This window comes from Somniosus microcephalus, chromosome 8 (assembly GCF_052327205.1).
Source record: "Somniosus microcephalus isolate GS21.2 chromosome 8, FLI_Smic_1.0, whole genome shotgun sequence".
NCBI classification, from domain to species: domain Eukaryota; kingdom Metazoa; phylum Chordata; class Chondrichthyes; order Squaliformes; family Somniosidae; genus Somniosus; species Somniosus microcephalus.
Window position 1 is genome coordinate 198,637,930 of NC_140994.1, and position 17,434 is coordinate 198,655,363.

The 17,434-nt window shown below is 41.1% G+C and overlaps 1 protein-coding gene across 1 annotated transcript; it reads left to right on the top strand.

Annotated features, from left to right (window-relative positions):
* Positions 1-856: 856 nt before the first annotated feature.
* Positions 857-5,030, top strand: LOC147114031 (protein Wnt-8-like). The gene is made up of 6 exons (XM_085995558.1): positions 857-946; positions 1,035-1,068; positions 1,582-1,717; positions 1,806-1,931; positions 2,113-2,255; positions 3,702-5,030. Exons 1-6 carry the CDS (start codon positions 861-863, stop codon positions 4,263-4,265), a joined length of 1,089 nt encoding a protein of 362 aa, XP_085851684.1. The 5' UTR covers positions 857-860; the 3' UTR covers positions 4,266-5,030.
* Positions 5,031-17,434: the final 12,404 nt, after the last annotated feature.

A 17,434-nucleotide genomic window follows, 5' to 3' on the forward strand; every position in this document is an offset into this window, starting at 1 on the left:
TTGAACCCGCGACCTAGTATCCTAAATGGGGCATCTACGTGTGTCTTTAGTGTCGAGGGATAAAGGCTTGATGAGTTCACTTTAAAACAAATCGAATTCTAAATACTATGACTTGCCATTTTAAAGTAAGTAACAATAATAATATCCAAAAATGAACTGAAACTAACCGTGAGAATAAACAAAATTCCAGCATCGTGTTTGTTTCTTTAGACAGACAGTATATTTTGAAATAGTATAGATACCCAAATCCTGTTCGGTAGCACAAAGCTTGTGAAATGCAATCGAAACCAAAGAAAACATGTAATTCACAACTCCAATCACTTGCCAGAAACAAGTTAAAGGAACCGTCCATACAATGCTAGATTAGTCCCAATTAACAGTTTCTAGTAAAGATAATTGGGAGAAAGTAATGAACCACACTAAGTGTACATTATTGTAATCGCAAACAAAAAATAACTACGGTACTTAATTTTAATAATTCTACGGACTGAGAGCTACAGTATTTTTAGGGTTGAAATAAATGTAAGCGTCTTTCGAGATGAGTAATTTAATTAGTGCTAAATGTTGTATGTGGTAGGCACAGCGTTAACCTAATTGTGGAAGTATTCAATAAATAACTATTGGCGATAAGTGTTAACAATCCTTTTGAAATTCATTATTAGGCCTTTCGAGTCGACGATTGGTTGCTGTGTCTGTTTACACATTCCCCGGTTCCGAACTGGTTAATTTGCAACAAAAGTATTTTCCCTGACCGCTGTGCAGCCCGTATAAATAGCGGAGCAACTTTCTCAGCGCTCAACTCCATGGTTAGTCCTTTGAGTCCAGAGCTATTCCAACAGTTGGTGAAACAATTCTAGCGAATGAGACACCCTGCTGCCATGGAACTCGCCCAAGTAATTGCTTGCTTTGTGTTCGTTTACAGTAGCATTACTCCAGCTGCATTGTGGTAAGCGTATTTCTTCATACATTAACACTTTTATTCCAATGTGTGGGGAAAAGTGGAATATTCAAATTATACATTATTCTTGTTGCAGGTCCGTAAACAACTTTTTGATGACCGGACCAAAGGTAACATGAAGTCGTCTTGATATGATTTTAACAAACTTTGTTTGCTTGTATTCTTGTGGAACTAATTTTTAGATCTGTCCTTTCTTTAAATATAATGGAATTTTGAAAATTATTGCTTGCACTTTTAGTCCATCCATATGAAAACAAATGTAGTCCCGTTGGCTGCTATGGATTCACAAAGATTGCCCGCATTCCATTAGCAACCGATAAAAGTTCCGAATTACTCAAAGATGTCGAATATTTCACAAATCCCCCCCCCCTCCTTCAACACGTCCCATAGATGTTATGTTGGAAAAATGAATTTTAAGATTGGACTTAAAATATTACTCGTGTGCGCGTTTTTTTAATTGGTAACGTTAGATTTCTGGAAACAGCAGGTATAACACAAGCTGGACCAATACCGACAATATCAGAAGCGACTCTCTGACTCTAATTTCACTTCGCTTTGTAAACAGTATACAGGTGCTGTTGATGCATTTGACGAACGGGTTGCGGTTGTTTTTGTTGTTGCAGGCGTTCCTGACCTATTCCAGCAGTGTTGCTGCTGGGGCTGAGTCCGGGATTGACGAATGTAAACACCAGTTCGCCTGGGACCGCTGGAACTGTCCAGAGAGCGCGCTGCAACTCTCCACGCACAATGGTCGGAGCGGTAAGAACCCTCCTCATATAAGCACTAGTTTCCAGGTAATGGTGTTTTTTTTTATTACACTCAATGTATTTTAATGTATTTTTATTAGCTACGAGAGAAACGTCCTTCGTGCATGCAGTAAGTTCTGCTGGTGTCATGTACACCCTGACAAGAAACTGCAGTATGGGGGACTTCGACAACTGCGGATGCGATGAGTCAAGAAGTGGTCAAGCTGGTAGGTTGGACATCCTTGTCAAAGGACCTTTCCGTTGTTTATACCTATAGTTAATTTTAAGGGAAAATACATTAATTTTGATGCGTTTTTCCTAAGTTGAAATTACACACTAACAGTTGCTTGAAGTCTATTTTGTATTAATTTCTGCGCTGATGTGTGTGTCTGAACATCTGTTTTGCAGGTGGACGAGGCTGGGTTTGGGGAGGATGTAGTGATAATGTGGAATTTGGGGAACGAGTTTCCAAACAGTTTGTCGATGCGCTGGAGACGGGGCAGGATTCCAGAGCTGCCATGAACCTCCACAATAACGAAGCAGGCAGAAGTGTAAGTATATGAGCTGATGAGTTCACTTCATTTTTGAATGTTACATTATGGGAAACGAGGAAAGTGCTTTAAATCGTATTAAATTATTTCGCGTTTACTTGTTCTAAGTACCTTGCAATTCTGAAGACTGCACAGGTTCTTCAAATGTTTTACACTTATTAAAATTGTTAGACAATATTGAACATGTTGCAGTGGATAAATTATCAATAAATCGCAGTGTGTTCTACGGATGGTCCTTTCATTTTAATGTTTCAAAAGACTGGGGTTTTGGGTGTGGTGTGTAACTATTAAGCAACATATGGCGGTGAGGGTATGGGTAACTAAACGTCCTTGAGAATTGGCCGAAATATTCTACTGTCGTTTCACCCATGGGTTTGAATAATCTTCTGGCGAAACTTTTTTCAGGCGCCCTTACAGATAGCAATCCCAGTTCGCAGCGGGTTTTGGCCCATTGTACAAAAAGTAGCAGTGTCACTAATGTTGCTTGTTATACTCCTATTCGGAAAGTAAGGGACAACGCGCTCAGAATTGGTATGAAATACTGCTTCATTCGCGCTTTCTGGAACGCGCATGGCCACAGTGGCGCTCCGGTTTCCTCGTACTCCAAATAAATATGATGGCTGTAAGGGGTACATTTTTCTTCCAAATGTCTCCCTTGAAGACGGCCTTGTGCTGCAGTACATCCCGGATGTCGGCGGTCTTCTGGTACATCACCTGAAGTGTAATGCTTCAGATCTGAGCAAAAATCTACCGGGGGGGGGGGGGGGGTGGTGCAGCTGCATCAATCTTGGCTTTGTCTGATATCCATACATGTACTTTTCAACAAGGGCCTCTGGATGGGGAGGGAGTTTGGGCTTTTTTTGTTCTCCATAGCCATTGTGGTGGTCTCTAGCACCGCCTTGACCGAGATCAACTAGCTCCGCATAGACTAGGCTGGAAGCTGTAAGTTCTCGGCTCAGAGCGGCACGCAGTTGTACAGGATATGAGTTTGGGATAAAGGCACATTGAGGGGAGGGGCACTTGGAGACATTTACTATCTATTAGTGTCGCAAGTTGGGAAAACGTTCCATTTCGTCAAGCACAAATCAATCAGTCATTACTGTTAAAATCTTGTATTGGGATGCGAACCTAGAATATTTGTGCTATGAAATGGAATAAATCAATAAGCCTGGTAACTAACTTTTTAATTCAAGAGCACGCAAGTTATAGTCGCAATATTTCGTCCAAATCACCCCGTCAATTCCAGGTATATGTGACGGTGATGCCGGCAAATTCCTTCCAAAGGGGTTACCAACTTTCAGAATTGATAAAGTAGTTAGTTCCACATTGTGTATAAAAAGTGCAACATTTAACACGAGGATTCTACAATAGTTTCTGATCTAATGGGAGCACTGATTACACCCAGTCCTGTTTGTTAAAGGATTAATTCCGTTGTTGATTCCGTAGGCCGTCAAAGAGACCATGAAGCGAACCTGCAAGTGTCACGGGGTGTCGGGGAGCTGCAGTATCCAGACTTGCTGGCTCCAGTTGGCTGATTTTCGAGACATTGGGAACTTCCTGAAGGTGAAACACGAACAAGCTGTGAAGATCGATTTAGACAAGCGGCGTATGAAAGGAGGGAATAGCGCGGATAACCGCGCAGCGATCGCGGATGCGTTTCGAGCAGTGGTGCGGACAGAACTTGTCTACTTGGAAGACTCGCCAGATTACTGCGTCCGTAATGTCACGCTGGGATTGCAGGGAACAGAAGGAAGGGAATGCCTCCAAAGTGGTAAGAACCTCTCCCAGTGGGAGAGAAGGAGCTGCAGACGGTTGTGCGGAGAGTGCGGGCTCAAACCAGAGGAGAAAAAGACTGAGATCATCAGCAGTTGCAATTGCAAGTTCCACTGGTGTTGTACTGTCAAATGTGAGCAATGCAAACTAATCGTAACCAAACATTATTGCTCTCAACGAGATAAGAACAGACCTTTCAACAATAATAAGCGCAAAAATCGGGCCCAGAGTTGGTGAAAAAGGCCCATGGAACTCTTCCAAGTAGATTTGTTTTTACAATCGACAAAGACTTCAAAATAACGTGCTATGCGTTTTGTTAACTAAACAGACTAGGTATAAACATGACTCATTTACTATATTCCACCGTTCTAATCAGTTTGCAGATTCTTGTACAGTGCTCCTTCAGTCACAACATTTTAGAAGCAAAAAGTTTTAACTCTTCGTTTTGAGACGTGTACTTTTTTTAAAAAGCTGGGAGTATTTAAATTTTGTCTGCAAGTAAACTATAAGGAATGTCTTTATTAATCTTCTGCCTGGTTAGTTAATATGTAGTTAGTTGTATATTTTGTGAATACTTGTGCGTGAATCCAGCAGTTTCTTTCTATGAAAGTAGATATGGGATTTTATTGGACATGTTTCTGCACGACTATAATTTTTCTTAAGCACTTTTTTTGTAACATTGATGTTTTGCACCAGTTCAGAAGCGTTCGCACTGTCACGGAAACTGCACATGGACACTTATTATGGTAGAAAATGTAGATAAACTAATGTAGATCAGATGTTGCTGTAAAGAGCTTGTTTTCACTTCAATTGGACCGATTTATTAGTTTCAGCACCTCCTCGGACTTGTGATCTGTGGCCAACGAGGCAACCGCTTTGAAAATTGTAGAACAATGAGTTGCATTTACATTCCTGTTCCCGATACTTGTAACTTTATAAGACTACAACATTGGCTTGCATTCTCCAATTAAACTGTTCTCGAGTTTTACTACATTTTAAAAATTGATGCATTTTCTCGTTATTGAACTAAACGAAAGTCACTTGCAATTTTCAATAATTGCGCGTATCCTACAGTAGAGCTGCTGTAATTTTAAGTGTCGTGGGATTGAAGAAACTTAAATATGCAATTTCCTTTTAAACACAATTTTTATTGGACTGGTGAAGTTGATTATTGCTTTATGTTGCAATTTACAACTACTTGTATTTATATAGCGCCTTTAACATAGTAAAACGTCCCAAGGAGCTTCACAGGAGCGTTATCAAACAACATTTGACATTGAGCCACAAGGCGATATTGGGGCAGGTGACCAAAAGCTTGGTCAGAGAGGTTTTAAGGAGCGTCTGGAAAAGGAGGTGGAGAGGTTTAGGGAGGGAATTCCAGAGCTTAGGCAGCTGCCTGCACTGCCAGCAGTGGTGGAGTGATTAAAATCGGATGCGCAACAGGCCAGGATTGGAGGAGGCAGGTATGAGGGTTGTGGGGCTGGAGGAGGTTACAGAAATGGGGAAGGGCAATGTCATGGAGGGATTTGAAAACGAGGATGAGAATTGTAAAATCGAGCTGTTGCTTGACCAGCAAGCGCAGGGATGATGGGTGAACGGGACTTAGTGCGAGTTAGGATATGGGCAGCAGAGTTTTTGGATGAGCTGAAGTTTGTGGAGGGTAGAAGATGGGAGGCTGACCAGGAGAGCATTGGAATAGTTAAGTCTACAGGTAACAAAGGCATGGATGAGGGTTTCAGCAGCAGATGAGCTGAGGCAAGGACAGAGTCGGGTGATGTTACTGAGGTGGAACTAGGTGGGCCTAGTGATGGCATGGATATGTGGTCGGAAGCTCACCTCGGTCAAATATGACACCAAGGTTCCAAATGGTCTGATTTTAGCCTCCAGACAGTTGCCTCAGGGCTGGAGTCAGTGACTAGGAAACTGAGTTTGTGGCAGGACCGAAGTCAATTCTTTGGTCTTTTCAATATTTAGTTGGAGAAAATGTCTGCTTATCCAGTATTGGATGTCGGACAAGCAGTCAGACAATTGACAGTGGGAGAGGAGAGGTGGTCTTGAGGTAGAGCTGGGTGTCGTCTAATTCTGAAAGAATTGAAATGTAAAGCTGTGTTTTTTGAATTGAGTACAGTGCTGTTTCTCCTATACCCGATTAACGTCTCCTCGAACCACTGAAAACTAACGCAAAAATCATTTACCAATAACATAAAACCGATCAAGCATAGTCTGTCCTTTCTATTTAACTGCTTCAGTTGGCGCCAATGCACATCACAGCATCATAAAATGATCTAGGCACAAAACCAGGCTATTCGCCTCCAACTCTACCGTACCACCCCATACTCCACCTAGTCTAACCCTGCTCGCTCCCTAGACCGTTTACTTCTCTTTCAAGCAAGCAGCTGATTGCTTCCTCCTACGACTGTAAAAGTTTAACCAACGCGAGTTACAGTAGTTGCAACGTTTAAAATGCATGCACTGGCTGGTAAATCTAGTTGTCTCAGTAATGCTTTGAAATGGAAAGGAGCAGCAGTCATTCATTTCATTATTCCAAGGAATACTGTGGAGTCCCTTTGAACTTGAGCAGAAAAAGAAAACGTGTTCCTTTTTTCTAAGCCTGTGAACTTGTAAAGCTGCTCTCTACAATTTTTAATGTGCGCGAAAAGCAGGCTCTGAATAACATAAGAATAGGACTCCACCACTAGCTTTGCATACTTCGGAGGTTTATTGTGCGGAGTTTCTCATTGCCACGGAACCTAGAGGTAGAAATTGTGCATAATTAACGGCCACTGTTAATTACTTGAGTTTACGATTTTGAAATGGGAAGTTATCGGGCTTTGATACATAAAATAAGACGCAATAAAGGAGTTGGGTTGAATCTTTGAGTGTAAAACGATTAGCAAAACAGACCAGTTATCATAATAGCAAAATACTGCGGATGCTGGAAATCTGCAATAACAGAAAATGCTGGAAACACTCAGCAGGTCAGGCAGCATGGAGGAGAGAGAAACCGAGTTAACGTTTCGAGTCGGGGACCAGTTATGATGGGATGAATATTCACCGACACCCGTCCTGAATTGTGTTCAACTCCACGATATATAAAAGTCGCTATACCTTTATTAACAATTGGATTTAATTTAATTTTCTTTCACCGTTTCCCGGGTTTAACGATTGCTGTATTTAAATGTCAGTACTGTACTGACCATTCTTTGGATTCTTGTGATCTTTTCTACGTGGGTTTAGAAAACGATTAACCATTGGTGGGTTTCTGCACAATGCATTTTACCGGCTCACAGTAAAATGGTCACAGTTCTGATAACAATACACACCTGAAACACACATTCCTTTTTACAGATGTTGACTGATCTGTATTTGCAGCATTTTCTGTATATTTTGCATAATGGTCACTTGAGCAAGGAGGCTTTCTGGAGCCTGTGGCACTTCACCCCAGCAAGGAGAGAAGGAAAGGGCAAAAAGTTGACATTATACAGTTTTAGAAAATCATAGCAATTTGGTGATGTAATGCTTCTATGCACTATTCCACTGATCAGTGAATCAGGCTTGAATCCCAGAATCTGTGTTTTGCAGCTGAACTTTTCCCAGACAGCAAGCTGTTGATTACTGTGGGATTGTCCAGCACAATATTGAACGGAAGTGAAGATGAATCAAAGGTCTAAATTTTCCAATTGGGTATTTGCTCAACTGGAAGTTTGCGGTGTGAGAACCGCACCGGTCTCACCTTGGTGTGCTGATCTGCATGTATTTCTACCGTCAGCCTCATTATCGTATGTGGGCAAGCTCCCAGCAGAGAAAGCCCTGTGACTGGGAGTTCATCTATTGATCATTTAAAGGTCTGTGATAGCTTAAAGAGGTAGACGCTGAAAGGCAGAGAATGGTGTATTTCTCTAATGGAAGTCCTCAAGCAGGGTATCACACAGTGGAGGGGGACTCTCTTCAGCAATGAGCATTGCAGGGCTGCACGAAGAACAGACCAAGGAGAATAATGGGAGAAATTAGTATCAATGTCACCTTCACCAGTCCATGCACAGGGAAGTAGTGCCACAAGAAGTTTAATGAACTTACCTAGTCAATCACTGAGTATGCACCATTAGTACTGTATTCGCGGGGCCAATAATGCAGCCTAAGCCATGGTACCAGTGCTGCATAGGTGCTCCATGCACCTGTGCATAATTTAACCTAATTTAATGAGAGGTTAAATTATAATTTACTGGCACTCCAAGCATATGCCTCATGATGTTCTGGGAGTGTCAGCCACATTGTTGTGTGCCAGCATCCAGTGAAGGACTGCTGGCTATTTGTGTGATAGGCATTTTCAAAGTGGGATACTGGGTAAGGGGGGGATTAGTGCTGGGGGACAAAGGGCAGACATGGCTGCAGTATATAAAAAGTCTTGTGGTGGCCTACCCTTCAGTGCCTGTTCCAAATGAGTCTCTCTCTCTCTTAGGCGGAACCGAGGATGACTTGCTTCCACATTAAAAATGAGTTCTCAGGTGACTGATGAGTCCAATGCGGGACCTACAGTCTCTGTCACAGGTGGGGCAGACGGTGGTTGAAGGGGCGGGTGGGTGGGGTGCTTGGGTTGACTTGCGCTTGAGTTCCGCTTGCTCCCGGCAAAGAGACTCGAGGTGTTCGCTGCCTTCCCAGGATGCTTCTCCTCCACTTTGTGCGCTCTTGGGCCAGGGATTCCCAGGTGTCAGTGGGGATGTTGCACTTTTTCAAGGAAGCTTTGAGGGTGTCCTTGAAGCATTTTCCAAATGAGTGCTGTGCAGATGAAGCCTTTGCCCCATCTGCTGTGAAAACACCCATCACACCATGAGCCAGCAATTTTTCATTAGACGCTGACACCCAACAATTCGGCACTGGCACTCTCGGCACATCACGACAGACACAACTGGAGTGCCAGTAAATTATTCACATTGGTTAACCTCACTCCATTCAGTGAGGACCGATGATTTGTGTACAAACACATGTTGCTGTTCGGCATAGCACTCCGGCAACATTATTAGCCCCAATTTGTACCATGTACTAATGGAAGGTCAATAGACTTGCAGCACTATGGGATAGGCATCTCATTTAAATAGAACTTGTCCTAATGAGGCCACTGCACAACTTGTGCATAGGTTCCCAACCACTTTGGTGCACCCCAAACAGTTGGGGTGCACACATATCCTTTGTAGGATCATTAAACAGTTTGTTGCATTGCAATTGGACTGTTTGCAGAGAGTGTTATTTCTAAGGTTTTACACCATGTTTCAGCAGCTGGTGGGAATGAGTTTTGGGAGTTAAGACATTGTAGGTGAAGGCAGATTAGTGGTGTTCATAGGGAAGGTGTAAACAGGATTGCTGATGCAATGGGCAGGTTTTCATGTTGCAAGAAAATTTCCTCTATGCAAGATTGTAGAATGACTCTTGAAGCTGGGAATAGATTCTCTTATAAAGCCTCTTTGTACTGTTCATCTTGCTGGTCACCTTAATGTAGCTAGGTGCCAATTTCCTCTGGAGCCTCCATGATAATGCCTCAAAATTGTGCAACATGATCCTTGATACCTTATCCATGCTCTACTACAGGACACCCCCAGACCTATCCAAACACTTGAAGTACTGCTTCAACATGCCACCTCATTATAGCTATTTTTAGCTAGGGTCTTTGGATGCCACAAAGGTGTCATGAGCTATGGTATAGAAGGAAACCTTAATTGTTCAGGAACACCCTGCCACTTGCTTTTGTGGGTGAAATATTGGTGGGGTGAAGGCATCATGACAGTTGCTTGGAAGCAAGCAATGACTTACATAATCCAGTGCTGATAATTGCAAACAATCTGAACATTCATAGAATGGAATCATTTCTGATTCATGTAGGTAGTTGCATAATGCAATGGAGCACAGAGGGCCACATGGTGCAATCTATAACCTCCTGGACATTTGAGAATAGTGCCACGTTTCACTGCTCTCTTATGCTGCCATAAATCTTCATATAGTGCTGTTTAAATCCACTTAAGTAAACAGCTCAGTCCTGGAAACCCTGGACACCCATTTTATGTAAATAGATGTATAAATCAATAATATCCATGGGAATACTAGAAAAATCCATGAAGGACGCTATTCTGGCCACATTTTAAAATTATAAGAAGCAAACTGGCGGGTGCGTCTGTACTCGTTCCAATGTGAAACCAGATGCAAAATTGCATGCAGCATTGAAATGAGCCTAGATTTAGCAAGTTTCTGGCCCTGTTTCAATCAGGTATAGTCGCTTTACACTCGCTTTAGACTTTCTGAAATTCATGGGCATTTTGAGAGTGCTCAATAAAAGAAGAGGAGAATCAAGTATCTAATGTATATTATAGAAACAATAACTTAACTTTTCCATGAAAGCATTGGTTGCAGGGAACCCCACTTGTTGCAAGCACATATTGGAAAATTGTAGCTAGTTTCTTTGCAATTTTATGACATGCACTGGACGAAGTCAAGAATCCCTTCTATCAGCATACATTTGGAAAATTACACATAATATGAAAGAATTTCAAGACAATTATACAATCAAAAAATTTAGGCAAAATAAAATTGACATTGATTAATATATATACTTTGTACCTAAAGATTGTATTATCAAACACCCACATGTAATAATAACATTTCATAATTTATCACTATTAATTTACAATCTATAATATATTAAAAACATTGCAACTACAATGTACTTCCTGTTGTCACACTTATTTCCTGTTTCACAATTTTGTCATGTTTCTATCATGTTTTTGACACACTTTCTCACACACCTGCCTCTCCTGGGTAAAGCCTGCTAAGTGCTAACTTATCCATATTTAAAATTATACTCACCTTTCAGTCCTCCTAGTGGTGCCCTAAAACTATGTTGCCCAGCTCTCCTGCTACTAAGGGTAAGATGATTTTGTAATTTCCTAACCTTTTAAAAATGAATGGAAGTTTTAATTTTCAGATAACTGCAGTGACAACAGTTTTGGGGCACTGGGCCAGCTGGTAATTAATGATATTAATAAATGCAACCTCAATAAATTGTATTGGTCTTGGCAGAGAGCAGGCCAAGATGGAATTGGGTTTTGGGAGCAGCCTATCAATAAATGTTACTGGTTTTGGGGGCTGTGGGCCAGGGTGGAATCAGGCTGAAAGGGCAGCGAGTCAGCTGGCAATTCGTTCTATTAATTAATGGAGCCAACCAAAAAATAATAAATAATTGAATTCATCCTGAATACTTGGACTCAGTCTTTGGGATCAGTGGGCCACCAGAGAATTTAATAAATAAATAAATGTAACCTGAACAAATCCAATGGAATTACAGGGGAAGCAAGCCAGTTGGCAAATAATTAAATCTACTCTAAATAAATGCAATCAGGCTTCAGTGGGCCACCCATTAATTAATAAATTGAATAAATATACCCTAAATACATCCAATAGAAATTTGAGATGGGGCATGCCAGCTCTGATTCATTACTTGATGCAATCTGGCTTTGGCAGGAGTGGGCCAACCTACAAATGAATCAATTAAAAAATGGATAGATGCAATCAGGCTTCAGGAACAATAGGACAACCACAAATGAATGAATGAATTAATTGTCTCACTCCCTGTTACCACGACCACACCATATCCACTTTCTTATAAAACAGTATTTTTTTGGATTTCCTGCTGGCAATGTAATGGGAGGTGTAATAGTGTTTAAAATAAAATCCCACCAATTTTCCCTTTTCACTTCCTATTTTTACTGGGTCTTTCCACCCAACAGCTTTAGTGAATCTGCTAAGCTTATTTCAGCATTACTCTTGGTTGTGTGAGACTTACTTGTTAGGAGCTAGGTGCACTAGCATGAACCTTGCGCAAAATAAAAGTGGCTACACTGAGCACTGTCTTTACCTAATTGGCCATTGCGGAGCTGACAGTTATAATTAAGTTACTTTATATCAGATATAGAAGTTGAAAATCTTTAATTTTGCTCTGTAGATCTAATACACATTCTTCTTTCTATTATTAAAGAGTAATCTAAAAATAAAAAAATACAAGTAGTGTCTCCTGTCACCCTGAGGTTTTCATACCCACTACTTGTTAACAGGAATAAGGATTATCAATCACAGAAAACAACAAATGGCACATTTCCTTTTATACAAGTGACATGAGGGCTTTTCATATGTATCCCAATCAATTGGTCACACAGTATTCCACTTGACACAATTTTTAACTGAGTTTAACTTTAGCTGTTCCTTTTGAACTGAAACAAAGAACATGTTTCCTTTGATTTGTAAAAACTCTTCCTTTAAATAACAATAACAAGAGGACATTAATCAACACTTTTGTGCATGGTGTTAAACCTAACAGTTATACTTGTTCTCTGAAAACTCCAGTAACATTAGCCATTTTACTCAAATGTGGATCAGGACCAGTTGAAACACTTGGAGCAAATGGTATGTTTAAATGCACGAGAAGTGGTTACTCTTAAAAATACTTCTTAATATATTGTGTAATTAAATTGTTACTCAATTAAAATTGATTATGATGATGTGATTGTAAAGAATAGTTTGTGGGGGATCCCAGTAAAGAAGATACAACAGAAGATTTAAGAACTTAAGTTAGTCAGTTATCATAAACAGGCTACAAAAGATAAAAGACCTGAGCCCCATGTTCTCCCCTCCTCCAGCTCCCACAAATGGCTGTTCATTGTTAGTTTTCCATTCAAGTTTTCCTATATGACTGCCACTTTCTCAACTTTGGCTTTCTCTTTTTACCGTGTTTTGCTGTAGCTATTACCATTGCTGCCACTTAGACAGTTGAACAAATGCCACTGGTGCGCTTTCTAAGTACTGCAATGATGATAGCCACGGCAAAAATCCTCCACATTCATTAAATTATCTATATTTTGGCTCACACAAATGAGAACTGCAGTAAAAAAGCATCTAATTATGATTATATCGATTCAATGATCTCTCATCCCTTAAAAGTGTCAATATGCTAATTTTAATGTGGATTACCTATCAAAATACGTGTTTCTTTCAGAATTCATATTAATAAATACATTGTATTCTACATCATGGACTACTGCATCAGTAGAGAAAGAAAGCACTTGCATTTATATAGTGCCTTTCACGATCTCAGGATGTCCCAAAGTGCTTTACAGCCAATTAAGTACTTTTGAAGTGTAGTCATTGTTGTGATGTAGAAAATATTATGTTGAGGGAATAAATGTGAAATTTGTCTATTTAAAGAGTTAAGACGACTATTAGATATCATGTAGCTGCTGCTTAGAATTTAAATGCAGGGATATTTGAGAAATGAATTATTAAATAATTACTTCCTATAGATCTTGCATTGAGTTTTGCATATTTCCCCTGCAAAACACAGGACATGTGCTTTGAAATTAATTTGCCCACCACCATCTGAAAATGATTACAATTTAGAAGCCTTCAATTAGCTCACGTACCTTAAAGGTAGGAAAATATGGAGTAAGTTATCAATGGCAAGATTGGTGTGCGAGATGGTGAAATTTACAGTCTACGTTATCCATCTCACCATTGCAGGAAAATATGGGCCAATAACATTGGTTGTTAATGGAATCTATAATTAAGGACACTTAGAGAAATTTGAGCTGATTAGAAAGCCAAAATGGATTTGTAAAGGGTAGGTCATGTCTAACAAACCTAATTGAATTTTTTGAGAAAGTAACTAAAGTAGTAGACAGGGGAATGTCTATGGATGTAATTTATATGGACTTCCAGAAGGCATTCGATAAGGTTCCACATAAGAGGCTGTTAGCTAAAATTAAAGCTCATAGAATTGGGTAAATTATTGACCTGGTTAGGAGATTGGTTAGGCAATAGAAGACAGAGAGTAGGGATAATGGGTATGTACTCAAATTGGAAGGGAATGACTAGTGGTGTTCCACAAGGATCTGTGCTGGGGCCTCAACTATTCATTATATTTATTCATGACTTAGATAACACAATAGAGAGCCATATATCCAAGTTTGCTGATGACATAAAGATTGGTGGCATTGTAAGTAGCGTAGACGGGAGCATAAAATTACAAAGAGACATTGATGATTAAGTGAGTGAATAAAACTGTGGCAGATGGATTTCAACACAGTTAATTGTGAGGTCATCCATTTTAGACCAAAAAGGATAGATCCAAGTATTTTTTAGATGGTGGAAGGATAAGAATAGTGGAGGTCCAAAGAGATTTAGGGGTCCATGTACATAGATCACTGAAATGTAGCAGCTACATACAAAAAAATAATCAAAAATGCTAATGGAATGTTAGCCTTTATAACTAGAGGGCTAGAATATAAAGGGGAGGAAGTTTTGCTACAGCTATACAAGGCCCTGATTAGATCACATCTGGAGTAATGTGTACAGTTCTGGGCACCGCACCTTAGAAAGGAGTGCAGCACAGATTCACTAGAATGTTACCAGAGCTCCAAGAGTTAGATTATGAGGAGAGATTATATAAAGTAGGTTTTTATTCCTGGAATATAGAAGGTTAAGGAGTGATTTGATTGAGGTATTTAGGATTTTGAATGGAATTGATAAGGTAGATGGAGAGAAACTTTTTCCTCTGGTGGGGGGAGTCTAGGACAAGGGGACATAACCTTAAAATCAGAGCCAGGCCATTCAGGAGAGAAGTTAGGAAACACTTCTTCACACAAAGGGTGGTAGAAGTGTGGCACACACTCACACAAAAAGCAGTAGATTAATAATTTAAAATCTGAGATCAATAGATTTTTGCTAGTCAAGGGTATTAAGGGTTATGGAGCCAAGGCAGGTGGATGAAGTTAGGATACAGATCAGCCATGATCTCACTGAATGGCAGAACAGGCTCAAGGGGCTGAATGGCCTACTCCTATTCCTCTGTTCCTAGTTCATTCTGAATTACAGCAAATTTTCAAATTGCAGTTCAACAACTTTACCTTTTGGAATTCTATAAAGGTAAAAATATGTGTGTGTGTGTGTTCTCTACTACTGCTCAATAATTTACACATAATCAGTTTTGTAGATGTTGTATAACATAAATTTATGCACATTTTGAAAGTTGCAGTACGCAAATAAGGTTAGCTCCAGCATGGACATAGCTTCACCAAATGATATAACTATCTACTCTCTTCTTCTTCTTCGGTAGTCCCTCGGAACCGAGGATGACTTGCTTCCACATTAAAAATGAGCTCGCAGGTGGCTGATTAGTTCAATGCGGGACCTACAGTCTCTGTCACAGGTGGGGCAGACGGTGGTTGAAGGGGCGGGTGGGTGGGTGCTTGGGTTGACGTGCACTCCTTGCGCTGCTTGCGCTTGGCTTCCGCTTGCTCCCGGCGAAGAGACTCGAGGTGTTCGGCGCCTTCCCGGATGCTTCTCCTCCACTTTGTGCGGTCTTGGGCCAGGGATTCCCAAGTGTCGGTGGGGATGTTGCACTTTTTCAAGGAGGCTTTGAGGGTGTCCTTGAAGCGTTTCCTCTGCCCACCTGGGGCTCTCTTGCCGTGCCGGAGCTCCGAGTAGAGCGCTTGTTTTGGGAGTCTCGTATCGGGCATGCAGACAATGTGACCCGTCCATCGGAGCTGATTGAGCGTGGTCAGAGCTTCGATGCTGGGGATGTTGGCCTGAGCAAGAACACTGACGTTGCTCATCTACTCTACATGATTATGTAACTCAGAATTGAGTAAAGTTAGACCAGTTTTGTTCACTTTGAATTTGCATGTCACTTTAGAGTCTCAGATTCATCATCACCAAACATAGAAACGTAGAAGATAGGAGCAGGAGTAGGCCATTCGGCCCTTCGAGCCTGCTCCGCCATTCAATGAGATCATGGCTGATCATCCAAATTCAGTACCCTGTCCCTGCCTCCTCCCCATACCCCTTGATCCCTTTAGCCTCAAGAAATATATCCAACTCTTTCTTGAATATATTTAATGAACTGGCCTCCACCGCCCTCTGTGGTAGAGAATTCCACAGGTTCACCACTCTCTGGGTGAAGCAATTCCTCCTCATTTCAGTCCTAAATGGCTTACCCCTTATCCTTAGACTATGACCCCTGGTTCTGGACTCCCCGGCCATCAGAAACATCCTTCCTGCATCTAGTCTGTCCAGGCCTGACAGAATTTTATAGGTTTCGATGAGATCCCCTCTCAATCTTCTAAACTCCAGTGAGTATAAGCCCAATCAACCCAATCTCTCCTTATACGTCATTCCTGCCATCCCAGGTATCAGCCTGGTGAATCTTCGCTGCACTCCCTCCAGGGCAAGAACGTCCTTCCTCAGGTAAGGCGACCAAAACTGCACACAATACTCAAGGTGCGGCCTCACCAAGGCCCTGTACAACTGCAGCAAGACATCCTTGTTCCTGTACTTGAACCCTCTTGCTACGAAGGCCAACATACCATTTGCCTTCTTAACCACCTGCTGCACCTGCATGCTTACCTTCAGCGACTGGTGCACAATAACACCCAGGTCTCTTTGCACTTCCCCTTCTCCCAATCTATTGCCATTCAAATAATAATCTGCCTTCCTGTTTTTGCCACCAAAGTGGATAACCTCACATTTATCCACATTATAGTGCATTTGCCATGTTCCTGCCTAATCACCCAACCTGTCCAAATCGTACTGGAGTTTCACGACATCCTCCTCACAGCTTACCCTCCCACCCAGCTTTGTGTCGTCTGCAAATTTGGAGATATTACATCCAATTCCCTTGTCCAGATCATTAATATATATTGTGAACAGCTGGGGTCCTAGGACCGATCCTTGCGGTACCCCACTAGTCACTGCCTGCCACTCGGAAAACGACCCAGATGACAAATAGCAAATATCATGTGATCGGACCTCGGTAGCTATATGTTAAAACATTGATTGTAATTCTAACATCAAATCAGAGCCAATATTTACAATAAATGGCAACAAAATATGCAACTGCTAAAAATATAGTTGACAATCTACATTTACTCTGTACCTTAAAGCACAGTTAAATGACACATTTTGTTTTGAGCAAAGTGGTTACTGCAGCCAAACCAGCACATGTACAGGCTTGAGCTTTGGGTATTAAACCATTTTAAGGAGGTGGTCTCCTACCACTTGGATTCACACTGCTCTTTATTATTGCTAAAAATGTCATCAGTGTCTGTTAACAGAGCTCTGCACAGGTGTTCAGATATACATGCACGGGGCTCTACTTTCTTTGATGAGAATGGTGCAGATTTATAATCATGTTGGATTGCACTGCACTCAAATCTCAAAAATCTCTCAAAAGGTACCTGTAGCATAAACATGCAACCAATACCTGATATAATCCATAGAATCTGTAAATTGACTAATGGGCCATAACAGGCAAATACTGATTCACTGCACAAGGGCTGTGTAGTTTGTGAATATGTACATAATCATTATGTGAA